Source organism: Rhinolophus ferrumequinum, chromosome 26 (assembly GCF_004115265.2).
Source record: "Rhinolophus ferrumequinum isolate MPI-CBG mRhiFer1 chromosome 26, mRhiFer1_v1.p, whole genome shotgun sequence".
In the NCBI taxonomy this organism is placed as follows: Eukaryota; Metazoa; Chordata; class Mammalia; order Chiroptera; family Rhinolophidae; genus Rhinolophus; species Rhinolophus ferrumequinum.
This window is the reverse complement of record NC_046309.1, coordinates 4,221,019-4,245,742: the sequence shown is the minus strand read 5'-3', so window position 1 is coordinate 4,245,742 and position 24,724 is coordinate 4,221,019. Positions and strand designations below refer to the sequence as shown.

Genomic DNA, 24,724 nt, shown 5'->3' with positions numbered 1-24,724 from the left:
TGCTGCCTCCTAAAGGAGCTTGGTTCGCTGGCAGACCAGGCTTGAGACCTTTTTGTGTCTTCGTGTTTTAGCTGTGGCTTCTATAAACAGTCTACAGTTGGATTTTATATTTTAATTCAGCTTGACAATAGTTTTTGTTCCTCACTTAGAGCCCTTAATCCATTTACATGTAATAAAATTACTGACATTTAGATTTGAATATACCTTCTTATTTTGTGCTTATGTTTGCCCCACTTGTTCTGGGGTTTTTCCCTTCTTCCCTGCTTTGGTGTATTGACAGTGTTGGGGGTTTAGTTTGTTTTTAATCATCCATTTTCCCTTGACCGGCCTCCACAAAGAACTAAAAGGAAAAGCATCCACATTATACAACCATATTTGGGAAATTTTAGCACACCTTTTCCAGAAATTGATAGAACAAATCAGGAAGGATGTAAAAGATTTGAACAAGTCAATTAACAGGGCTGCAAAATGTACTCTTCCAGCATACACAGAACAGTCACCAAAATTGACCATATAGTAAGTCCTGGAGCAAGACCAAACAAATTTAAAAGTATTGAAATTATACAGAGTATTCCTCTGACCATACTTTAGCTTTTAAGCTAGAGGCAAATAGAAAATAATGAGAAATTCTTACATACATATATATTCCTAAATAATCCATGTGTCAATTAAGAAATAAGAAATATTTTGAAATAAACTATAAGAAAGTACCACATACTAAACTTGGAAGATAAAATTAAATCAGTACTTAGAAATGTATAGGCATAAATGAGTATGTGAAAAGGGAAAGGCTAAGAATTTACAAGGAGGTACAAACAAGACTGCAAAGGAAATCCAAAAAGAAAAACAAAAAACAAAAAAGCGTTAAGGGCATGTAAAGAGAGCAGAAATCAGGGAAATAGCATTCATATATTAGATATGATCAAGAAAGCCAAAAATTTTTTAACAAAAATGAAATTGAGCAGCTTGTATAATTCATCAATAAAAGAAAGAAGGCACAAATAACCACTCTCAGGAATGAAAAAGGTGACATTACTACAGATGCTGCTACAGGACCATGTGAAAATGAAAAGATATTTCAAGCAACTTTGCCAAAAAAATGGAAAATTCAGTTAAACTATACAACTCCCACAAGAATACAACTTAACAAAACAGGCTCAAGAAACAGACCCTAGAATAGCCCCTTATCATTTGAAAAATTGCACTGCATCAAGCATTTTCCCCCAAAGGAAACTATGACCCAGAAGGCCTCACAGGCAAATTCTAGCTTGCATTTAAGGAGATCATGTCAGTAATACACAAACTACTCCAAAGAACACAAAAATAGGCAATATTCTTTGACTCACTTTATGAGACTAACATAACCTTGAAACCAAAAGTTGAGAAGGACAACACAAGATGACAATATCACAGCCTAATCTCAAAAAAAAACACACAAAAACCAATGTGCCAAGAAGCAAAAATCCTAAACAACTATTATCAAACACTCCAGCAATTTATAAAGCAAAGAAAACATCATGACCATGTTGGGTTTATCTCAAAGATGCAAGGATGGTTTTAACATTCGAAACTCTAGTGGTCACCCACCCCAATAATAAAGGAGGAAAATCATGTGAGCACCTCAGCAGGTGCAGAAAGATGATTTGCTGAGAGCCAACATCCATAAATACTCTACATTAGGATGAGAGAGGAAATTTCTTCATTTGATAATCTACAAAAAAAAAAAAATAGCTTAGAGAAAACATGACAATGGTGACATACTGAAGTATCCACTCTCATGTTATTCAGCATTATAGTGGTTCTAACCAGGACAGTAAGGCAAGGAAAAAAGAAGTCATGAAAACCCAAAAAGAAGGAACAAAAGGATTATTACAAGGGATATGACTATACACATAGATAATTGAAAGGAATCTATGGGTAAACTATTAAAATTAAGAAAATGTTTTAAATTAAAATTGTTCATGTATAGTAACAACAACAACAAAACAACCCAGAATCTAGGAATAAATCAGAAAAGATTTATATGGAGAAAACTCTTCAGAATTTTCTTAATCGTTTCCCTCAATCCTTATCCCTTATAACAATTTAGATAGATGTTAGTATTGTAATTACCATCCTTATTTTACAAATGAGGAAACAAGCACAGAGAGGTCACGCAGCCCGTAGGGGATTGAGGTGCACTTGGAACTGGGGTAACTGGCTTCAAAGTGGGGCCTTAAAACATGCAGAGCAAGAGCATCCCGAAAGCTGCACCTTCAAGGTACATTTGTGGAGCCTGAGGTGGTTCAGGGAGGAAGAAAAACGTTGATTATTTTTTAAATTACTAGCCGGCTACACTTATTTGCATGGTTTTTGTTGAATGTCTGTTCCCCACCCCAGTTGTAAGCTCTGCGAATACGGGCAGGTATGTATTGTATCTATGCACCAACATGGGGTCAGGAACAGAGTAGGGGTTCAATAAACATGAACCGAGTATCTGAACGACGCATGTATCTGGATTTGAGACACGGGACAGTGAGGCTGCTGGAATAAATGTATCAAACGGTGCCAAGTTTTCACAGATCCCTTGGACTCTCATTGAAACTGCGAGCTAAGACCCTGACACCTGGGGCAACAGGCAGCCCAGGCTGGACCATCTTCTTTCCTAGTCCTGGAGCAGCTGTGTTTGCCTGGCATGTCTCGGACACTCCATCCGCTCCATTTCAAGTTTTCAGGCTTTGGTGATGCCCTGGACGTGGCCTTTAAGGTGCTGAAGGACAATCACCTAGCAGTGGCCCTCATCCCTGCGTGCACATGGGGATCACTGGAGAAAGGCTTAAAAATCAGGTTCAGGCTTCATTTATGCAGATTCTAATTCAACTGGTCTCCAGTGGGGCCCAGCATTGGTGTCTGCCTATCTATCTACCTATGAAGCATTATATACATCTATATATCTAGCCACATATACTCTATTGAAACGTAAGTGTGCAGAAAAGTGCACATACCCATTGGTATATTTTTAAGTTTCCAGGAGATTCTACTGTGTTGAAAACCATTCTCATTGGCAAAACTGTAGAACAAGCAAAGTGGGCTTTTCCCACTGTCCCCCTTCAGCCTTTCTCCATGCTGACCACATAATACTTCTCCTGCATCTCCCCTCAACCGGCAGGCAACACCTCGTGCATTTATTTCATTCCAAAAAGAAGTACAGAGTGCCAGTCCTGTGCCAGGAGCCCGGGGCATGCTCATGCACCTTCACCACGTAAAAGAAGTTCATAGTAACGGATGGGACATGGGATGGCAAGAGGGATGGCAGACCCCTAGAGATAGGCAGGTAGGGGTCTCAGGGGAGGGAAAAGTGGGTGTGAGGTCGAAGCCCCCTCCAGTTGGGGGTCAGTGTCCCCAGCTGAGAATCATCAAATGACTTTCACTCACCTCCCCACCCCCACCAATAATGAGACCTACCTGCTGTGAATCGGGGTCCCTTAGGAAATCCTCACCTATGGATTAATTAATAAATGAATCCATTCCATTAGGCTACCTACTCCCTCCCAAGTATCTGCATTTTACCAGAAAATTTCAGGTTTTCAGGCTGTTGTGAGCAGAAAAGAAGGCTCTTCTGTGATCCCCTTGGGAGAGCTTCAAACAGAAGCAGAAGCACTAGAGCCCCAGAACCCTCGGTGGCAAGTCTCTTTGGGGAGGGCCAAATGGCACCTGCCCCTCTCTTTGCTTTCCCTACAGTTCCAGCCTTCAACACCTGGCAGGAGAAATGCAGGCTAATGTTTCCTCCTCATCAAATTTCTGAGCTAGAAGCAGGGAGCAGGGTCGTGGTTTGGCAATTAGCTATATTATATTTTGGTTTGGCAGAGCGATTGCTAAGTGGAATTCACCCAGGATGGAAGGGAATTGTCCTCTGTGTGCAGATTAGAGAAGAGGAAGGAGTTCCCTCCCCCAACTCATTTAACAGCCCCAGAACCTTCCAATTTTAATTTAATGACAGTGTAAGTACACAGATAACCAGTGTTTCCTTCCCCCTGTAGAGGCTCCTAACTTGGCTAGGGGTGGTCCAGGATATGTCTGCTTTCTGGTGGGTTCTCCTGGCGGGAGGCTTCCAAGGGCTCAGGCCTGAACTGTTTCCAGCAAGGGTTCACTCAGCATTATCTTGGTCATAGAATGTCCAAGCTCATTGTCCTTTCCAGACTTGTCCCCAGCAAGATGGCGAGGGAAGGAAAATGGCTTCCAGGGGCTACGGCCACCGTGCAGCAGTTCGGGGTGGCCACAGAGCTCACCTACTTGGGCCTGGGTCTCTCCAACCAGGGAGCAACCGAAGGCAAAGGAAGCGTGCGGATGAGGAAGCTCAGAGGAAGAGCGGGGGCCCTGTCACCTCGGTGGGAGTGGGCCAGGCTGGGGCCGGGAGGTCTGCATCGGAGGCGAGGGGGGCACCTTCGCGGTGAATGCGCTGGTGCCGCACCAGGTGGGTCTTGCGGCTGAAGCTCTTGCCGCACTGCGGGCAGGAGAAGGGACGGGAGCCCGTGTGGATGGCCTGGTGGCGAACCAGGTTGGTTTTGGAGCTGAAGCTGCGGGCGCAGACGGCACAGGCGTGGGGCCGACTGCCCGTGTGCACTGCCTGGTGGCGGCCGAGGTGAGACTTGCGGCTGAAGCGGCGACCGCACTGCGCACAAGCGAAAGGTCTGGCTCCGCTGTGGGCCCTAGAATGGGCGACTAGATTGGGCCGCGAGCCGAAACGACGGCCACACTGCGCGCAGGCGAAAGGCCGTTCGCCGGTGTGCACCCGCCGGTGCCGTGCCAGGTGCTGCCCGTGGGCGAAACCACGCCCGCAGTCCGGGCAGAAGAAGGACCTCTCGCTCGTGGGAGCGCCCTGGGGCGCCGGTATGTTGCGGTGCACACAGGCCAAGGGCTCGGCAGCGGCAGGGTCCACGGTAGGGCCCAGGGCGCACTCGTCGCACCCAAAGGGCCGGCCCTCGCTGCGGTGCAGGCGCTGGTGCGTGGCCAGGCTCTTCTTCCAGCCAAAGCTCAGGCCGCAGTCGGAGCAGGCGAAAGGCTTAGGCCCCGGAGGGGACGGGGTCAGAGACGCGGAGGGGGAACCCGGCGAGGTGGGGGCGTCGGGAGAGGGCGGGACGCGGCCGGCCAACTCGTGCACCCTCTGGTGCCGCACCAAGTGCTGCTTGTGCGTGAAGCTGCGTGTGCACTGCCCGCACTGGTAGGGCCTCTCGCCCGTGTGGATGCGCTGGTGGCGGATCAGATGCGTCTTTTTGCGAAAGCGCTTCTCGCACTCGGTGCAGGGGAAGGGCCGCTCGCCGGTGTGCGTCTTCTGGTGCGACCCCAGGTGTATCTTCTGGCTGAAGCGCTTGCCGCACTCTGCGCACGGATAGGGCCGCTCGCCCGTGTGCGTACGCAGGTGGCGAGTCAGGTGGGCCTTCTTGCTGAAGCGCTTGTCGCACTCGGAGCAAGGAAACGGTCGCTCGCCGCGGTGGCTGCGCTGGTGCAGCAGCATATGCGCGCGCTGCGTGAAGCTGCGACCGCAGTCGGGACAGGCGCAGGGCCCCTCGCCGCGGTGCAGCCTCTGGTGCAGCCGCAAGGTCAGCTGGTCCCGGAATCGCCTCTCGCACTCTCCGCAGCCGTAGGGCTTCTCTGAGACCGGGACCCAGCTGGCCAGCGCGAGCCCACCCAGTGTCCCTGGGGTCCCCGGGTCCAGCTTATAGGCGGCGGCCAGAGACCCCAGGTCAGGCGCAGGAAAGGAGCCTGGGAGTAACGACAGATGCTGGGGCCATTCGACCTCTTCTGCCTCCTGTTCTTCCTTCTCCACCTTCACCTTCCGAATCATCCACTCGTGCCCTGAAAAGTCAAAAAAAGCCAAGTCTATTAAGCCCCACGTCTATGTGCCAATAGGACCACCACTTCCTGGAGCCCTGGGGTCTGGCTTCCGTTCTCTCCACTCTACTGGAAAGTTCCTGAGAATGACCAAATCTGAAGATTCTGCTCAGTCCCCCTCCTACTCTCTCTGCAGCAGAGACACTGGTGACCCCTGCCTCCTAGGGTCTTTCTCGCAGGCTTTCTCCCAGCGCTCTGAGAGCGCTTTCCCTGCCTCGGAATATAAGTGCTGCTCAAGGTTCAGGACTCAGGCTGCACTCTGGGTTCATATGCCCAGGGTGGCTGCCGCAGATCTTCCTGTCCAGCAGGCTCCTTTCTGGAAACAGTCTCTCATCTCCAGTTGAGCAGCTCCCCTCCCATGTCCCCAAATTGGCAGTAGCTGATTAGCTTATCACCAAACAGCTGTCCTTCCCAAACTTGCCCCGCTGACTTCATTAAGAGGACAGCAGCCTCCTTCTTCCAATTGCTGGGCTCAAACCTTGGAATCTTGACTCTCATCTTTGAGCTTCCCCTGCTCTGACTCCCGCTAGTGGACCTTTGTATTGCTTCCTGCTGTCTGTCAAAGCACCCCCACCACCACCACCACACACTTCTCCTTTCATTCTTGCTTCTGCAGCCAGGTGGGAAAACCCTGTTTAGCAAGAGGAGAGGATTGAATGTACAGAGAACCAATGAATGGTGCCAACCTCCGGAGAAGCAGGGAGGGAGCAGGTTTGAGGTGGGTTTTCCTGGAGCTTGGCTCCTCTTGGGCACTGGAATGGCCCAGCCAAGAGGAAGGAACTCGGGGTCCAGATCCCTCATGATCCCTTGGGTTCTCCTCTGCCACTAACCACTAACCAGCTGTGTGACCTTGGTTAACGTACCTCTTTGCTACCTCTGAGTTAAGTTTGTTAGTTTGCTTAGGTGTAAAAGCTGGACTAGTTCATGGTTCTGAAACCTGGTGCCCCATCAAAATCTCCTGGAGAACTTTTACAAATCGCATCTATGGGAGCAGGGGACATGACCTGTTCTCTTCCTGTAAAGCTCCTACAGTGATTCTTGTTTGAGAACCACTGAACCACATGATCTGAGCTCCTGTCTGGCTCTAAAAGTCTTTGATAGACCGAGCCTTGGTTACATTACACACGGACTGCCACAATTACATTTACTCCTAGGCTCTTTTCCAGATCCATCAGTTCCAAACAACTATCAATCCTATTGTGACACTGTTTTAATTTTCATTGAGCCACTATTCTACTCAAGAATATCAATAGCTCCTTAATATTTACGGGATAAACTACCGTGTTTCCCCCAAAATAAGACCTAGCTGGACAATCAGCTCTAATGCGTCTTTTGGAGCAAAAATTAATATAAGACCCGGTATTATATTATATCATACTATATTAAAGACTAGGTATTTATTATATTATACTATACCATGTTATATTATATATTATATATTATATATCATATAAGACCCGGTCTTATCGTAAAATAAGACTGGGTCTTATATTAAGTTTTGCTCCAAAAGACGCATTAGAGCTGATTGTCAGGCTAGGTCTTATTTTTGGGGAAACAGGGCAAGTTCCAGCTGCATCTGAGGTTCATCCCAACCTCGTCCAACTTTCTAAGTACTCCCAGGCATAAGCCTTTCACTTCAGCCAAGCTGGTCTGCTCTAACCCCAGTCACACGTCAACTTTCCTGCCTCAAAGTCTTTTCTCAGCCTAGAATACTTTCGCATCCTCCCCACCCACCCCCCACCCAACTTGCTTTAAAGCTGAAGTCTACACCTCCCTCAAAATGCAGCACAAATCAAATGCTTGACAATTCCAATGCATGCAAGCCTCTTACATAACCTCCCATAGCATTTACTGTTAACACACTTTTGTGACATGGTTCATTGTTATTTGGTAATTCTTTATCCTAGCTCATGTTAGTGTCAACTAGATTTTAGCTTCTGGAGGGCAGATACCTTGTGTCCTATTTCCTTATGTGTCTAATAAATGTGTCTTTATGTGTGTGATACAAATGAGGATAGTCACCATTTACTGAATGCCAACGAGAGATGACACACTGTGTGTACATTGTTACAATAAGCACGAAGTTACCCTTATCCCTGTTGACAGGTGAGCAAACTGAGCCTCCTAGAGGAGAGGTAGCTGATCCAAGATCACTTAGCTAGGAAATGTAGACAAAGATTCAAACCATGTCTGTGTCGCTCTAGGACCCATCTCTTTCCACTATACCTAACAGAGCCTGGACGCAGTAGGCACTACATAAATCCTTGTGGAATAAATGACATCACTCAGGCAAAAGATGATAAGGTCAGCGGCAGTGCAAGGAAGCAACGGGCAGGATTATGGTGAGAGAATCGGTTTGACTGCCCTGGCTATGGAGCACGAGTCAAACACAATGGATTCGGAGCACTTGGGTACCACTGAGATCAGTGGAGAAGTGAGGGAGGGAATATATCTGGGGAGATACAGTGAAAAGGTAGACCACCGCCATATATCTTCACAGGAATTGTAATTCAAGTCATCAACAAGTCTGTACTTAGACTGGGGGAACAAGGGGAAGTTAGGCCTTCTAGAGGACGTTTCTCTTGGTGACCAGCCTCTCTGATTCCTGTTGTACACAGACGCGGGATTCCCTCTGGGTGCTGAGGCTCTACAGCAGAAAGGTGCCAGGGCCTGATTAATCTTGGGTGGGAAGGGCCTGTAGTGGCTGCCTCATCAGATAACATCTCTGGAGCTTTGCAGGGCCCCTGCTCCCTCTGTGTAGCCCCTGGTGGGATGGAGTGATGGGAAGACTCACCTGGGCTGGAGCCTACTGGCTCAGCCTTCCGTGGGGTGTGCGCCTGGCCTCCTCTGCAGGGAGCCTCAGCCTGTTTGGTGTGGGTGCCTTCTTCAGGTCTGGGGGTCTCGTGCCCTGGCAGAGAACAGGCTACCTCAAGCTACCGCAGATGTCACAGATGGACAGAGGTCCCCACTGGAGCGAGCAAGCAGAGGAGTTTGAAACCCCTGTCCCAGGCCCACCGGCAGGGACCATACCCAGCCCGTCATACCTGCAGGGGCTGCATTCTCAGCTGCCCCAGGGCCGCCTCAGGCTCCTTCAAGCTGGGCAGCTGTTAATACTGTGCAGGTTGCAAGAGCCACAGCTGTGAGAAGTTTCTGGAATATGTGTGTGTAAGATAGTGGAGACAAGGAAGGGCCCTGCCCTGAGGCTTACATGAGGCTCCTCAAAGAGCGGGGACCTCTCAACCACCAGATGGACCCCAGTTTCATGGCAAATCATTGAAGAAGATCAGGGTGTCAAAAAGCCAGTAACACCCCTCCCTTGGGGATCTTCTCCCAGGTAGTATCTGCTTAGCTACATCCCTCATCTCTTTCAAATCTTGCTCAAACCTTACCTTCCCAGTAAGGCTTGTTCTCACTACCCTATTTAGTCCTACAGTCTGGCCCACCCCACCTATAGTGGCCTCAGGGCCCCTCATTCTGCTTTATCCGCCCATAGTACTCATCCTTTTCTAACACAGTTTTTAAGTGCACTTATTTTTACATGGGCTGGTTGTTGACTCCCTGCTCTCACTGGGATTAAGCTTCTGGAAGGAAAGGGTCTTTGTCTATTTGGTCACTGAAGTATTCCACATAACTAGAATGGCACTTGGCACTTAGCAGGTGCTAATAAATACTTGATGAAGAAAGGACGACGCCACCCTGAGCCACCATCAACAGTCCCCACTTACCCGAACACATGCCCTGTGCTCTCTCTTCCCTGGGAGGGCACATCTGTTCCTGCACATTATGGGACCCTTCCCCAGGCTCACTTTGGGGGGCCATCTCCGGCTGTCCCACAGAGAATCCTGTTCCAGGTAGAAGGATGGGTCCAAGGAAAGCATCAGTACAGAGAAGGTGATCAAAGGCAGGGGCTCTTCCCTTTCCCAGCCCACCCAAGGGATGTTCCCCAACCTGCTCTGGAAGGAAGGGTCTCTAGCCAGTATGAACAGGGACAGCCAGGCTCCCCAGTCGCCTTGCCCGGTATCAACCTCAGCCCCTTTGTGTTGAGTCAAGGACAGGTGAAGGAAGAGAGAGTAGATATAAATACCCTGGTGCTCGTGAGAATGCATGTGCACATACAGCCTAGCACAACCTCCAGCATGAGCCAGGCATTCACGTACACCCTTATGAAACCCAAAAGGATGCTGCCCAAAAGACTCCCGGGAGGGGGGGAGGGGGGGTCTTAGGGTTTCAGTCTGTGAAGATGGCTTTGCCTTCTTTATTGTAGAGAACCAGCAGGCTCAGCAGGCCCAGCGGCCCCTGAATCCGACCCCACCCCCCCAGTTCCTTCCGTTCTGCTGGCTCACCCAGGTTGCTGAGGGCCTCCAAGGTCTCTCTCATGACAACCCTGGGCAGCTCCTCCTGGGGATCAGACCACAGACCCTAAAGAGAAAAAATATCCTTGCTCAAAGTCTCCTCAGGGCAGCTTCCCCCTGGGCCCTAGCTCTGCCCAACCTCTTCCCACCAGCTATCCCCAGCCAGGAGTTCCAAAGGTGATACTGCCAGATACAGTTGAGGGAAATGAGGGAAGGTGGATTTCAGATAGCACAGAGATCTTCAAAGGTAGGACGAGGAGGCGGTCTGAAGCCATTTCTGCAAGCTCTGGTTAGCTCTGGAAGTTAGCTGCTCCACCTCACCTGGCCTGCCAGCCCATCAGTGCTCCCGCGGGGGTGTGGGGGGAGGGGATGTCAGGGATCAAGCAACTCTCTGGGGGAGAGGGTGGAGAGTGGGAGACCAGGGAACCATCTCCTAGGCCCTCCAGCTGTCACTGCAGGAGCTGGTGAAATAGGAGCCAGCCGAGGGATGGAGGTGAGTGTCACCATTGGGCACCGGGTAGGTCAAGCCCTCAGAGGAGGGTCCTCGCCGAAGGCAGGAAATGGCTCTGGCTTCCTCTCCCCCAAACCTTACCTCAATACCACTGCCCCTCCCCGCGGCTCTTCCCCAGGTAGGGACACCCTGCCCTCGTGCCTCCTTGCTCATCCTCCTCCATCGGGTGCCCTGCCCCCTCTCCAGTAGACTCCCCTCCCCCCCAATCTCTCTGGCAACCTACCCTCTGCCCTCCCTTCTCCAGCTCCCTCTGCCTTCCGCCATCTCTCCTCACCGAATCTGGCTGGTTCCCCAGCTCCGCCCTCAGCCTCGCCCCTCCGGCTCCTCCCCCAGCCCGCAGGCCACCGACCAACCCCTCTAGGCCCCTGCCTCCTCCCCTGTCCCCCAGCCTCTCCTAGCAGTCTCCACAAAGCGCCCCCTCCCGCTCCCCAAGCTCCGGGCTGCCCTTCCCTCCTGGTTCTCCCCGGCTCCATCCCCCTCCCCGGTACACACCCTCACCCTTCCTTTCCCCTCCTCTTTTCCTTCCTCCCAACACCGCCCTCCTCCTCCCTCCAACCTGCTCTCCCCTCCCTTCTCCCTCTCCTCCCCCACTCTGCTTTCCCTTCCTTCTTTCCTCTCTTCACCTCAGTTCCCTCCCTCCTCCCGGCTCCGGAGCCCTCCTCCCCCCTCTCCTCACACCACCCTCCTCGCTCCCTCCCTCCTGCAGCTCTCCTTCCCCTCCGAGGCCCCCGGCTCCCTTCCCCCCTGCCTCCCCTGCAGGCTCCCGCTTCCCTTCCCACCCGGTCCCCAGAACCGCTCTTCCCCTCCCCCTTCCAGTCCGCTCCCCGGCACCCCCCAAGACGCTCACTCCGGACGCTCTCTCCCGCCCTGCCCTCCCCACCCCAGCCTCCCGACACACCTCTGCTTCCCCTCCCCTCCTATCAGTGGCTTCCTTCCCCATTTCTGCTCCCCACTGACTTCTCCACTCCCCTCCCAAGTTTGCCTCCTCGCCAGACCCCTCCCGTCCCATCTCCCCGCCTCCGTCCGCTCCCCGAGCCTCTGCGCCTAGCCCTCACTCCGGTTCGGGAGCTCACCTGTCATCCCCCTTCTCCCCGCACCCCCCCCCCAACGGCCCGATCCCCCCGCCCAGTTTTTCCTCCCCCACCACCCCTCCCACACTTTTCTCCTTCCAGAGCCTCCCCTCGGATCCTCGCACCCCTTGTCCATCGGACAGCCCCCGCCCCTTTCCCCAGCCCGTGCCCTTTCCTTCAGCTCCCCGTCACTCCGCTGCCCTCGACCCCCCTGACCCCCCAGCGGAGCCCTCCTTCCCCAGTGCCATCCCCTCCCTCTTCCAGCCCGCGCCCCTCCCGGGCCCTTTCATTCCCCTGCACCCCTCCCCACCCCCTCCTGTGCCCCCTATCCCCGGGGCTGTCACCTGCACGGAGCGGGCAGTGACTGAGTGTCGGTGTGGCAGGGGGAGCGGGTAGAGCCGCGGGCTGCTAGGCGCCTCCACGGCCCGTACCTGGCGGGAGGCGAGCCAGGTCTCCCCGTTGCTGCCGGGACCCCAGCGCCCCGGCGCCCTGGCCTCCAGCCCCCGCCGGCTCTACTCTCAATGGCGCCTGCTGCCCGCAGCTTGGGTGCAGACTGCCCGAAAGACTGACAGACTGACAGCCCTGAAACTTCGCGGGGAGGGGAGAGGAAAAGACACGGAGGGAGCGGGAGCGGGGAAGCGGAGCCCAGGAGGGGGAGGGAAGCAAGCAAGCGGGAGGGGAGCCGCGGGGCACCGGTGGGAGAAGCAGGGGACCCGGGTGTCCAGGAGCGGGGTCGCAGGCGGGCTCACGGCAGGGTCAGGCAGGCAGGTGAAGGTCTGGAGGGACGACGGCCGGAGTAGGTGATGGGAAGTGGGAGCTAAGGAACGGGGAAGGGAGAGGGGGGTAGGGGGAGGAGGGAGAGGAGTCTGGGAGGAAGGGCACTCGGTCTTTGAGGGAGGGTGCTCGCAGGCGCCGAGGGAGGAGCCATGGGAAAGGTGGAGCGCAGGGCGGGGGCGGTGAGGACTTGGGAGGACGAGGAGGGGGCGTGTTCGGGGAGGAGAACCAGTGTCTGCGCTGCTGTCTGCCTCGCTGGTGTCTGCAGGAGCCTGTCTGCACCGCGCTCCCGCGGTGGGATCCAGTCTCCACCATCGGTCTGTGGGGTCGGACTGGGAAACTCCGGCCCCGCCTCCCTCTCCACCCGAATCCCACCCGGATCCGCTCCGACCCACACCGTCCGGCCTTGAGTCAGGAGGACTCTATCTGAGACCTGCCACGGGAGCCCTTGGGGCCGTAGGGAGAAGTCGAAGGAGACAGGGCAGGGCCCCTGTGTCTGCCAAGAATGGGCCCTTCGAAGTAGAAATTGAGGGTGGGGTGGCGGGGCTTTGAGCCAAGAGAGCAGCGAGAAGGCAGGGTTGGTGAGGAAGCGTCAAGGGGCGAGGCGGGAGACACGCTGGGCGGAGACTCTGAGGGCGGGGTGCAGGTGAGGGTCTGCAGGGAGGAGGAGTTCCCTGGGCGGGTCCTCCCTCCTATGCACTGGAAAGCCTTCGAGTCAGGTGTGCAGGGGTGCCCTGAGGTCTCAGGTCTGGCTCCTCGCTGTCCCTGCCTGCGGTTATGATGTTTCTTTTCCACCTTGCCACCTGGGCACCGGACTCCTTCTGAGAGCTCCCCACGTCCTGTCCTCCAGAGCTGATATGTGGGCTGGGTTATTCCAGGCACCCTCTCCCTAATCTCTTCCTCCAATCTGCTCTGGGTTCCAGCTTCTCTCCCTCCCCCTTTAGGGGAAAGGGCGACTGTGACTCCGGTTTCTCTCTATCCAAGTGCTGCCTTATCAACCGTGGTTGGAATCCAGAGCTGGGGCGTGGGGGGTGGATGGCCCTTGGAGGGCAGAGCAAGGAGCCTCCTCTGCTTCATAACAAGGACAGGATACCAGGGGACAGAGAAGCATGGCACACAGCAGGGGTGCAATCATTATTTGTTAACGTTTAGGACAGGAGAAGCAGCATGGGACGGGTGGTACTGGAAATCAGCTGGGAAAGGCTTGTCTACCTCCCTGGTGGGCTGTTTCGGTGAGTCAGCGCCCAGCCTGCCCATGGCCCTGGAAGGAGAATGTGTCCCTGTGTGCTGAGGTTGGGTGCCAGCGCCTGCGTTTCTCCTTGTAAGACCTGCAATGGGCATGTGAGCGCGTGAGATGTGACGGACAGTGTCTGGATGTGTGTCTGTGAGACATGGGCGGAGCGTCTGCCCTTTCTGAGGACCCCATTGGAGAGCTCCCTGAGGAACTCCCAGCACCCTCTCTTGGCCCTGGGAGCCATGGTGGGTCCAGAAGAAATGCCTAGTGAGGCTCTGGTTCCCTGCAGCCTCCTCGGCCCAGGTGGGGTGACTATGTGGGATGCTCGGAGGGGTATCAGGTTTAGGAGATGGAGGGTTACAGAATCTGAGGCCCAGGCCACATTCCAGCCTGGGTATCCTTGGAGCTAGTAGCCAGGATGTAACCAGATTTCCCCTGAGGCACCTGCTGCTGCCCCCTTCCAACCAGATGGATGCCGGGATGATCCTGTCCAGCTGCCTTGCCCCTGGGCCACTCTGTCTCCTGCCTCCACACTCCCCTTTTCCCCCCTCCCCACCCCAGGTACTCCTCCCTGAGGCTTGCTTTCATCCCCCCTGCCTGGGCTTCCTGGTTCTGGGCCACAGGGACCCTAGGAGACTGTCTCAGAGGACCAGGGTGGCCCCAGGCAGCCACACATAATCATTCCCAGTAAGAAGTCAGACCACAGAGGGAAGGGGACAGGTCCTTCCTCTGTTTGCACTCAGTCTAACCTCCCTGGACTTCCAGAGTGCTTGGTGGGAGACAGAGGCATAAGGAGGCAGGAAAGAAAACAGTGGGGAGAATCATAAAGTCAGAATTTTAGGGCTGGAAGACCATATCCATCATTTGGCCTTGTGATTCTTAACCATTTTGTGGGGTCATGGCCTCCCCTTGAAAATCTAATAAAGTGATGGAACTGTCCTCAGAAAAATGTGCACACGCACAATTTCAAAGTATTCGTGGAGCCCCTGAGTTCCACCAGTGCATCTCTGGGAGGCTACTGTTTTTACTGGTGAGGAAATCAAGCCCCAGAAAGGGCGGGTGGCTTGCTTGGAGTCCATGTCAATTTGCGGTAGGGCCTGAGAGTGTGGAAATATCAGAGGCTCCGAGTGTCTGGCTGTGGTCTAGGATACACGCACCCCTCCATTACACACACACACCAGACAGGAGCAAGAAGGGACTGTTTCCAGGGAGAGCTGGCCTCTGAGTGGATTGTGTGATGCACACAGGTCCAATCTGGTTCCAGGCAGCTGGTGCCCCTGGGCTTCGGGCTGAGATAAAGCATCCCAGCCCCATTGCTGTCATGCTGCCTGGGACACACAGCTGCTGGGCTGCAGTTGGTGGCTGTGTGGGGTGGGGAAACCAGCACTCTGCTCACCTACTGTTCATTGCCTCCCTCAAGTCCAAGCCTCACGGTCCCCAAAAGGTGACCGGTGGGGGCACCATGCTGCCCCCTGCCCTCCTCTTTGGGATGGCATGGGCATTTACTAATGGGTAAGCAGCCTACCCCAGGGCCCTTCCCTAAGATCCTTTTCCTCCTGCCCCATGACTGGGACCCTCTGCAGCAGCCAGAATCCCCTCCTGACTTCAGCCTCCTCTTCAGTTCACTAACTTCCCTGGGCATTGGCTTTTTGGGAAACAGGGTCACAGGACATGGCTTCTGGGTTACCCAGGAGGCAGTAGCAGCAGCTGTCATTCCCTCTCTGTGAGCAGGCGGTGGTGTGAGCACACAGAGACCATCAGGTGGACCTGGTGCCCTGCACCAACCTTTACCATTACCGGCACCAGGGCTGGCGGCTGGACCTGTCCTGGAGTGGACATGTGGGGCTCTGTCCCATCTACAAGTGAGTAAGGGTCAGAGCCTGGACTGGCTGCAGAGCAGGACAGAGCGAAAGGACCACATTCTGAGAGTGGGGGAGGACTGGGTGGTGCCCTGGAGAAGCCGGCCTTTGGGAAGTAGGTCTGGGTGGGCTCTCAAAGGGCAAAGAGTGCGGGATAGGGCAGCTGGATGAGTGGGCGTTACTGTGAGCAGCCCATGGAGAGGCTGGATGCCTGCTGCCTGTGCCTGCCCCCCAGTCTGCCTTCCCAAGTTCATCTCACTTTGCACGTGGGGAAATGAAGACCTGGAAGGGAAATTATATTCGTCAGATAAAGCCACTCAGTAGGTAACCAGATTGAATGAGTGTCCCAGGCCATTCCTGGGGATGGTGCCCGGCTGAACGCCAATGTCTTTCTCTCTTCCACCTGCTCAGTGGACCCAGGCCCCCAGAAATTTGGCCTGCTGCATGGAACTGGACAGTGAGGGCTTGCTGCCCAGGCTGGGGGGGCACACACTGCACCCTGGGTAAGCGCCTGAGATTGGCCCAGATCGGAGGTTTCATGGAGATGGCAGGCTGCCTAGGGAGGGAAGCTGGGTCCAGGCTGACTGACTGGGTCTGCCCCATTCTCCCCCTCTGCCTACCACAGCCCTTGCAGAAGCCAGCCAAGAGGGTCACTGCTTTGCCATGTGGCAGCGCCAGCCTCGAGCAGGCTCAGCGAATGCTTCTGCAGGAAGCCTGGAGGAGTGCTGTGCCCAACCTTGGGGACACAGCTGGCAGGATGGCCGCTTCCAGGCCTGCCTCAGCTGCTCCAGCCAACAGCTGCCAGGTGGGTCCTCAGCCTACCAATAGGCACAGTCCCGGCTGTCACCCACTCCCCCACAGGCACTCCCACATGGAGTTCTTGAGCTCTGGGCCTTTCCTCAGGGCCCATGCCCACTCCCCTGTCCTCTCAGATGAGTCACCTCCCATCTCCTGCCCACCAGACTGACCATGTCTATCCACCTGCCTCCTGCTTCCTCTGCCATCCTCCCCCACACTCAGAGGCTCACAGGTGGTGCATCTCCTCCGGGCAGCACCCCCTCTCCAGCACTCCTGCAGCCGCTGGCAGGAGCTGTGGCCCAACTCTGGGGACAGCGCCAGCGTCCCTCGACCACCTGTGCCACGTGGTCCGGCTTCCACTACCGCACCTTTGACGGGCGCCACTACGACTTCCTGGGCCGCTGCACCTACCTGCTGGCGGGAGCTGCTGATTCTACCTGAGCTGTCTACCTTGAGCCCAGAGGCCATTGTCCCCAGCCTGGGCACTGTCCGCTGGTGAGGGAGGGATATGGGGATGGATACAGGGAGGAAGATGTATGTGGGAGGAGACACGCTGACCACCTTACCCACCATGCATCCCCTCCCAGGCCCGGGGGATGATGGGAACCGAAGAAGTGCTGATCCAGGGTGGAAATGTCTCTGTGAACCGGCAGCTGGTACCAGATGGGGAGTCTCGGCTGCTCCCTGGTAAGGGACAGTCTGCCCATCCCAGGGCAGGGCTCAGAAAAGGCAGTTGGCACTGAGCCCGCTGCTTCCTCCCTGACGCCCACTGCTATTAGGAGGCATTTGGAAATGAGGGAGCCAGCTGAGGAACTAGAGGTCGTGGACCTATTTCCCGACCCCACCCCTGCAATCTACCCCTCCTGGCCCCCTCACAGTATGACCTTGGGCAAGTCCTTCTACTTAACCACTTAACCTCTCTGAGCCTCAGTTTCCCCACCTGCCTCCCACAGTGCTGTGAGGGAGGGTTTCATGCTACTAGATGGGACACTCTCCTACCAGAACTTTTGTCCTGGTTGGGGTGCATAGAGTGAAGTGGGAGTGGGGTTTTGTGTGTGTGTGTGTGTGTGTGTGTGTGTGTGTGTGCGCGCACGCCTGCATGGACGTTTTGTAGTTTACTCTCTAAAGAGCACATCCACTGCGTTCATGAACTTCTCAGAGGGCTGTGATGGGAAACCAATCACATTTGTTTAAAGGGTATAAAGTGCAGAGCTCCCTGGAATTGTGAGCATCGTTCCCTTCTTCCCTTCCCTGCGTAGTCTGAGCCCTGGTGTGATGGTGGGAGGGGTGGGGAGTGTGACGTCCCCAACCCTCTCCTGCCCAGGGCTGAGTCTGCAGTGGCAAGGGGGCTGGCTGGTGCGGTCAGGGGCTTTGGGGGTCATTGTACGGCTGGACAGATCCAATTTGATCTCCATTTCCGTAGACCACAAGCTCCATGGAGAGACTCAAGGCCTCAGTGGGGTCTACGATGGCCGGCCTGAGGGTAAGTGGGGCATGGTGTAGTCCCCTGGCTTAGGAGGCTAGGGGAGACCTGAGACTCCAGACACAGCCCCTCTCTCACCCTCCCCCAGATGACTTCTTGGAGCCAGGTGGGGCGCTGGCTGCGTTAATTGCCACCGTTGGGAATTCCTGGATGCTCCCTGAGTCAGAGGTGTGACTGCAGCACTCAGGGAGCCTGGGCTTCCTTGCTTCCCCACCTGTCCACCCACTCCTGGCTTCTCTGACGTCTCCAAGCCTCTGTTCTGTCTCTCAAGTGATGAGGCCTGGTCCTCTCCCAGATCCTCAGGGAAGGAAAGGCATGCTCAGGGTCCCTAGGAGCTCAGTGGCCGGTGCTGCCCACAGCCCCGGCTGCCTGCATGAACTGCCCACTCAGGGGACACACTCACTGAGCTGGTCACCGACCAGCTTTGGTTAATTAGCTAGTTATCAGATCTCCTGCCGATGGGTTGACAGTGACCCCAGCTCCCCTGCGCCTACCCGGGCTTGCTACCTGGCTGCCTCCCTGCCCTCCCCACCCCAGTCCCAGGATGTCTGCGCTGCTGGTCATGACAGTGGCGCCTTGAAGCAGCTATGAGCTCAATGGCCATTTTCTTGGTGTCCTTCTTCATGTGCCTCATCTCTGCCGCTTGGCCTAACTCCAGTTGTCCCCAGCCTGGGTGTCTGGATGCAGTGGAGGCAGCCCAGGGCTGTGAGGACCCCCTGAAGGGCACAGAGGCAGGTGTGGAGTCTGGCCAGCTGTAGGCTGAAGCCCAGGATGTGTGCCACCAGCTGCTGGATGGTCCCTTCAGGGAATGCCGTGCCCAGGTATGGGTGGCGTGGAGGTGGTGTCTGGCACTGGCACTGGGGGGGGCAGAAAGAGGGAGTCTTAGGAAGGTGCCAAATGGGGAATCTGGTCCTGCCACTAGATTGCTTTGCACAGTTGGTCAAGCCACCTGCCTCTCTGTCCTCGGTTTTGTCTTTGGGAAATGAGACGGCTCATGTGTATGATATCTGAGGTCCCTTCCAACCCCCACCTGTTTGATAATAAACCAGGTTAAGATAGAAACCAGAGGAGGGAGGTGCTGGTGAGAGTTGGAGGAGAAGGTTGGTTGGCTGAGGGGCTGTCTTTTCTCGGAAGGTTTCCCCTACTGAGTACCATGAGGCTTGCCTCTTTGCCTGCAGTGCTGGGGCCCTAGCGGACAGTGGGAGAGAGGCCCAGCAGGAGGCTGTGTGCACCACCCTGGCCAACGATGCCCGGGATTGTGCCAAGCGGCACGTCCGCCTGCGCTGGAGGCAGCCTGGTTTCTGCGGTAGGACTCCTGCCTGTCTCTCCCCATCTCCTCACCCTACAGAATTGGGAATTGAGTGAGGGCCCTCCTGTGACTATTTCTGAGCCTCTGGCTCCCACCCAGTGCCTTCCCTGATGGCTGCTGCGTGGCCTCCAGGCCCTGCAGGGGCAGCGGGGTCTGGCAGGACTAGGGGAGCTCCTGGACCTCGCAGCCCCCTCCTGTGCCCACAGAGCTGTGCCCGGGAGGCCAGGTGTATGCTGACTACGCCTTGGCCTGCCCACCCGGCTGCTCCACGGTAGGCGAGGGGGAGGAGGAGTCCTGCGGGGAAGGCTGTGTGCGCGGCTGTGAATGCCCGCCCGGCCTCTTCTGGGACTGCGCTCTCTGTGTCCCTGCCACCCGCTGCCCTTGCTACCACCGACGCCAGTGCTATGACCCCATGACATAGTGCACCAGCTGTGCAACCCGTGGTGGGTCCGCAGGCCTTGCTGGCCCTTTTGCTGGGGTTGGAGGCGCCCGGTCCCCTCTGATCCCTCCCCTTATGCTGTCTCCTTAACCTGCCTCCCTTTATGCCCCCCCCCACACACACATACAAGTGGCCTGTGATCTCTCTTGGCATAATTTATGGCCCTGCTTAAAAACCTCCATCTGCTGACCACTAGCACCAAGGTGTAGTGGGGCGGAAGGTCATCTCCAGCTTAGCATGCCCGGCCCCCGGGGGGCTGACCCAGAGCGCGCTCCCCCACCCTGTGTACCCACAGCGTGTGCCAGGACGGCCGCTGGCCCTGCGCGCAGGCGCCGTGCCCCGCCGAGTGCGCGGTGGGCGGGGACTGGCACTGCCTCACCTTCGATGGGCGGAGCTTCTCCTTCCGCGGCAGTGCAGGTTGCGGCTCCAGCCTGATGCAGGTGAGCAGAGGACTAACTCGCTGGGGGAGGGAGGGTACTTCCCAGAGCAGGGGCCCTCGTAGGGTGAGAGCTGAGTAAAGAAACCATTAAATAAATGAACAAAACACACGCAGTCGAGCAGGGCAAAGCCAAGAGAGAACCGAATCTGGAGAGTGTATGGCTGCAGCAGATTCCACCCTCACCAAGCCTCCCTTTTGGATTCTCATCTCCTCCTTAGGTTCCCCTGAAAGTCCCGCTGTTATCACCACCCCAGCTCTGGGGCACAAAATAAAACCCATGCTCACAATCCTTTCTCATAAATAGGACAGGCTGGGTTTGTCACAGGCTACTTTGTACAAAACAACCCCACGGCCACGAAGGGTGCTCCTTCCTCCCCAGTGTCCCTCAGTAAAATTAGGTGACTTCCCAAGTTCAGGCCGAGGCATATTCTTACACACAGAGACACATTCATGCATGTGCACATACATTTAGCATGTGTGTATGCACAGACACACATAGATGTGAGCATACATACCCACGGGGAGGAAAGAAGGGAGCGATCTCGACCCAACGTGCAGACACACACACACACACACACACACACACACACACACATTCACTCGTGCCAGCGCTTGAGAGGGGTAAGCCTTTACCTCACAGAGTATGGCTGGCTGGAGGTGGTCAGCACACATTGGGTGGGAGCCTCCTCCCGGTGTGTGCTGTAGGTGTCCTCTAGAACACCTGTGCTCAGGTCCGTCAGACCCCCACCCGTCCACATTTCCCGCCATCTGCTCCAGGACTTCGCCCAGGGGCAGCTGCTGATCTCACTGGAGTGTGGGGCCTGCGACTCTGGGAGCTGCCTCCATACCATCTCGGTCTCCCTGTGGGACACCCATCAGGTAGCCTCACCTCTTAGGGTACCTAACTACCAGGCCTTCTACTCCCAGCAGCCCTCAGGACGGCGGCTCAGGCCCTAGTGGCCTGCTGACCCTGCTCTACTCCCTGCAGACTCTGGCTCTGGAGGTCCCGCGCCTTCCATCCACACTGCCCTGTGGTTTCTGAGCCCAAACCTCCCCTCAGATTCCCGCAACCGAGCTCACTGTTCCCCTCACCTTCCCATCTCTGAAGCAGACACACAGGCCTGTGGATTTTCCAAGGCGTGTTTTGCCTCATCCTGGCTGGAAAATGCAAGCCGTACAGTTGTGAGAGGTCCAACAGGCCTCAGGACAGAACCAGCCCAGGCAGGCCCCTCCCAGCTCTGGGGAGCCCTTGCCCACACCCCCTCCACCTGTCTCCCTGCATCTGTTCCTCCTGTGCACTGACTCCAAAGGCAAAGTGGATACTGAGGGTGGCCCTTAGACCATGTGGGGGTGGTGCTCAGGGGGAATGAGTGACTTCCAGGGGTCTCTCCGGTTCCCCTTGCTCAGTGTGGGCGATCCACTGTGACACAGGCCCTTCCGCCTCCCACCCAAGGCCCTTCCCCTTCTCGCAGCCCTGTCCTGGGATGTGTGCTCCGCCTACCCTCATCAGCCCAGCCTTGCCCTGTGAGGTGGCCCCCTGTTCTAGGAGCTGTGCTAGATGGGGGCTGTCCCAGCTGTCCCAGGATGGGGGCCTGCCTTGGACTGGCCCTGCTGGCCACTGTCTCCAGAGCCTCCTCCACCTTCCTGCTACTGAGCTGGCCTGGGACCCAGGTCCTCTGGGGGGGTGTCAGACCCTCAGCCTACATCACCACCGCCATGCCCACCAGGTGTGCTGCGGGGGAGAGTGAGTGGCTGGGCGAGGCTACAGCAGGCCTGGATTTGACTGTCCCACACCCACTCGGGCGGCCCAGGTGCAGGGTCTGTGTGGTACCTTCACCTGGAACCAGCAGGACGACTTCCTGAGGAGCATTGCTGCCTTCTCTAGTGAGTTCCAGCCGGCAGGCAAGGGGAGGTGCTCCTCAGAGGACAGCGCCCCGCTTTCCCCCTGCAGTACCCACACTCATCTCCATGTTTTTGCGGAGACTGCCTGTGCCATCCTGCATGGCCCAACCTTCCACAGCAGCCAGCTGGGGACGCTTTTCCTCTACGAACCTGTACGATGGGGTGAGTACCTACCCTGCCTTCCTTCTCAGCGATTGGCCTGATCCCTGCTGTGGCAGGGCTGTTGAGCATCGGGAGGTGGCAGTGGGGACAAGAGGGGGTGAGGGACTCCTAGGGGAGGAGCTGACCCATTTTGTCATGTCCCCCAAGGAGTGCCCCGGGCTGGTGGACAGGGAGCCGTTCCACCTGCGCTGCGTGGCCACCATGTGTGGCTGTGCCCCTGGCAGGGACTGCCTGTGCCCCGTGCTGTGCTGCTCACCACTCTGCGCTGGAGGGTGCCTCAGTTCCCTGGAGGAACCAGACCCACTGTTGTGAGTCCTCTTAGCCAGCCAGCCCCACTCCATCTCCTCCTCCCAGCTGGGAGGGATCCAAGAGCTTTGCAGGGGCTCGGGGAGGGTCCCCAGGAGGACCTCTGGCCTTGGCGGGTGGTTGATGTGCCTTCTTTCGGAGGCATAGGGTGTGTAGGTCCAGAGGGGTGGCAGAGCAGCAGAGGCTGTGCTCCTGACCTGCCTGTGTCTCTGTGCCCTGCTATTCTGTGTCCTGGGGGCCAGAAGTACCAGGAGTGTGCCCCGGTGTGCAGTCGAAACACAGGGGAGCCAGAGGACCGTGGGGGGCTGGACAGCTGTGTGGCTGGTTTTAACTGCTCCTCAGGGCTGCTGTGGGACACTGAGGGCCAGTGCGTTCTCCACAGCTGTGCCCGTGCCAGCTCGGAGCCCATCACTACGCCCCTGGCAGTGCCACCATGAAGGATTGCTGGTGGTCGGGGGAGGTGGCCCTCACTCTGCCCATAACTGTGTTTTCTCTCCTCTTCCCTTCAGACGGGCTGCCAGCCCCCAGAAGCCCCAACAGGACAGGGGTTCCCTGTCCAGAATTCTGCTGCCCGGATGGCCTCTGCATCTGTTTCCAGCTGGTGAGGGTGGGGAGTGGGGAGTGCAGGAGGCAGAGCCATTGTGCCACCCTGACCCGATGGGAAAGGAACCCTGACCCGTTTCCTCCCCAGGTGTGTGACGGGCAGCCTGACTGTGAACTGGCAGGGTCCTCCCCAGAAGAGCAGGGTTGTGGGGTTTGGGGACCCTGGAGCCCGTGGGGATTGTGCAGCCAGACATGTGGACCAGGGTACAGGGCCAAAGCCCCGCCAATGCTCCCCTCCCAGGCTCGCAGTGCTGCAGCACTGCCCGGGCCTGGAGCACCAAACTCAGGCCTGCTTCATGGCTGCCTGCCTAGGTGAGGGGCCTGGGGCACCCAGGACGTCAGTGGGGCTGGTGGGGCCCAGAAATACAGGGGTAAGGAAAGCCCCTGGGTCCCTACCCTGACCTCATAGTGCCCCCACTTGTCCGGCCCCTCCTCACAGTGGATGGTGAATGGACCCCTGGTCTCCCTGATCCCCATGCTCTGAGCAGTGCCAGGGCACCTGGCAGTGACAGTGCCACCCACCCCAGAATGGAGACCAGACCTGTGCCTTGCTGCGTGGGGGCCCTCACAGCACCCGCCAGACCCGTGAGTGGAAGGGAGGAGGGCACGGCGGAGGGAGTGTGGGGCGGGCTGCTGTGGGCAGCTTGTCCCTGCCAGTGATCTGCCCTCACGATCTCTGGTTGTGCTTTCTCAGGACCACAGCCCCAATGCCACCTGCTCCGGAGAGCTAGTGTTGCATCCCTGTGCCCCCTGCCCTCTGACTTGTGAAGACATCTCTGGTCAGGTGGTATGCCCTGCTGAGTGGCCCTGCAGCAGTTGAGGGGAGGGGCTGTAACCTGGGGTGTGCTGCGTGTGCCTTTGAGGCTGAGCCCTCTGCAAGGAAGCCTCACTCTGGGCCTTCTCTAGGCTGCTGGTGCCCCGCAGGACAGGTGCTGGGTGGTGACGGGTGGGGTGTGTGGCCAGACAGTGCCCCTGCCTGGTGGACGGCATCTGCTACTGGCCTGGACATCACATCAAGGCTGACTGCCAGCTCTGCCTCTGCCAAGACGGGTGGCCCCAGCACTGCTGGCCCAACCCTGACGGTGCTGGTGAGGTCCCACCCTTAGCGCTGCCTGAGGGAGTCCCTGGTCTCCTCCAAGGCCCCCCAGCCAGGCACCAGCTCCTTACAGTGGCTGCCGTCACCCCCACAAAGCCACTGACTTTCCTGGCACGTGCTAAGCACACAGAGTCCTGGGATCAGCCACAGCACTAGGCCAGCCCTGAGGGCACGGGGCTCCCTTGATTGCTAAATAACATTGATTAGATATTATTAATTAAATCAATTAGCCCCTCTCTAGTGTGTCCATCCTCTTTCTTTTCACCACTTTTCATTAGATCAGATGGCTTATACAACAAAAATTGATTTTCTCACAATTATGGAGGCTGGAAGTTTGACATCAAGGTGCCAGCATGGTTGGGTTTTAGTGAGGACTCTCTTCCTTGCTTAGCTGCCTTCTCACTATTTCCTCACGTGGCAGAGAGAGCAAGCTCTCTGGTGTCTCTTCTTATAAGGGCACTAATCCCATCGTGAGGGCCCCACCACTATCATGACTTCATCTAAACATAATTATTT

General features: G+C 56.1%; 3 protein-coding genes across 16 annotated transcripts; 2 read left to right on the top strand and 1 right to left on the bottom strand.

The window, feature by feature from the left end:
• Positions 1 to 261: 261 nt before the first annotated feature.
• On the bottom strand, positions 262 to 12,637 carry ZNF467 (zinc finger protein 467). 14 transcript variants are annotated; one of them, XM_033099020.1, is made up of 6 exons: positions 12,149 to 12,637; positions 10,215 to 10,290; positions 9,820 to 9,904; positions 9,597 to 9,713; positions 8,666 to 8,779; positions 264 to 5,835 (listed from the first exon to the last, which is right to left on the bottom strand). In XM_033099020.1, exons 4-6 carry the CDS (start codon positions 9,688 to 9,690, stop codon positions 4,337 to 4,339), a joined length of 1,707 nt encoding a protein of 568 aa, XP_032954911.1. In that variant the 5' UTR covers positions 9,691 to 9,713; positions 9,820 to 9,904; positions 10,215 to 10,290; positions 12,149 to 12,637; the 3' UTR covers positions 264 to 4,336. The 14 variants fall into 14 exon arrangements, with proteins under 14 accessions (XP_032954904.1, XP_032954915.1, XP_032954918.1 ...); XM_033099022.1 differs by having other exon boundaries at positions 12,554 to 12,571; XM_033099021.1 differs by lacking the exon at positions 12,149 to 12,637 and adding an exon at positions 10,958 to 10,975.
• LOC117017977 (SCO-spondin-like) lies at positions 10,711 to 18,767 on the top strand. The gene is given in 10 exon segments (XM_033098638.1): positions 10,711 to 10,716; positions 11,907 to 12,178; positions 15,564 to 15,674; positions 16,092 to 16,174; positions 16,297 to 16,480; positions 16,724 to 16,964; positions 17,057 to 17,156; positions 17,794 to 17,952; positions 18,041 to 18,120; positions 18,621 to 18,767. Coding segments are annotated over 10 exon segments (1,326 nt in total). The 3' UTR covers positions 18,711 to 18,767.
• Positions 18,724 to 24,535, top strand: LOC117017976 (SCO-spondin). The gene is made up of 10 exons (XM_033098637.1): positions 18,724 to 18,773; positions 19,131 to 19,258; positions 19,468 to 19,681; positions 19,996 to 20,140; positions 20,917 to 21,018; positions 21,951 to 22,023; positions 22,122 to 22,203; positions 22,351 to 22,511; positions 23,019 to 23,200; positions 23,552 to 24,535. The coding sequence occupies exons 1-10, from the start codon at positions 18,724 to 18,726 to the stop codon at positions 23,594 to 23,596; spliced, it is 1,182 nt and encodes a 393-aa protein (XP_032954528.1). The 3' UTR covers positions 23,597 to 24,535.
• Positions 24,536 to 24,724: the final 189 nt, after the last annotated feature.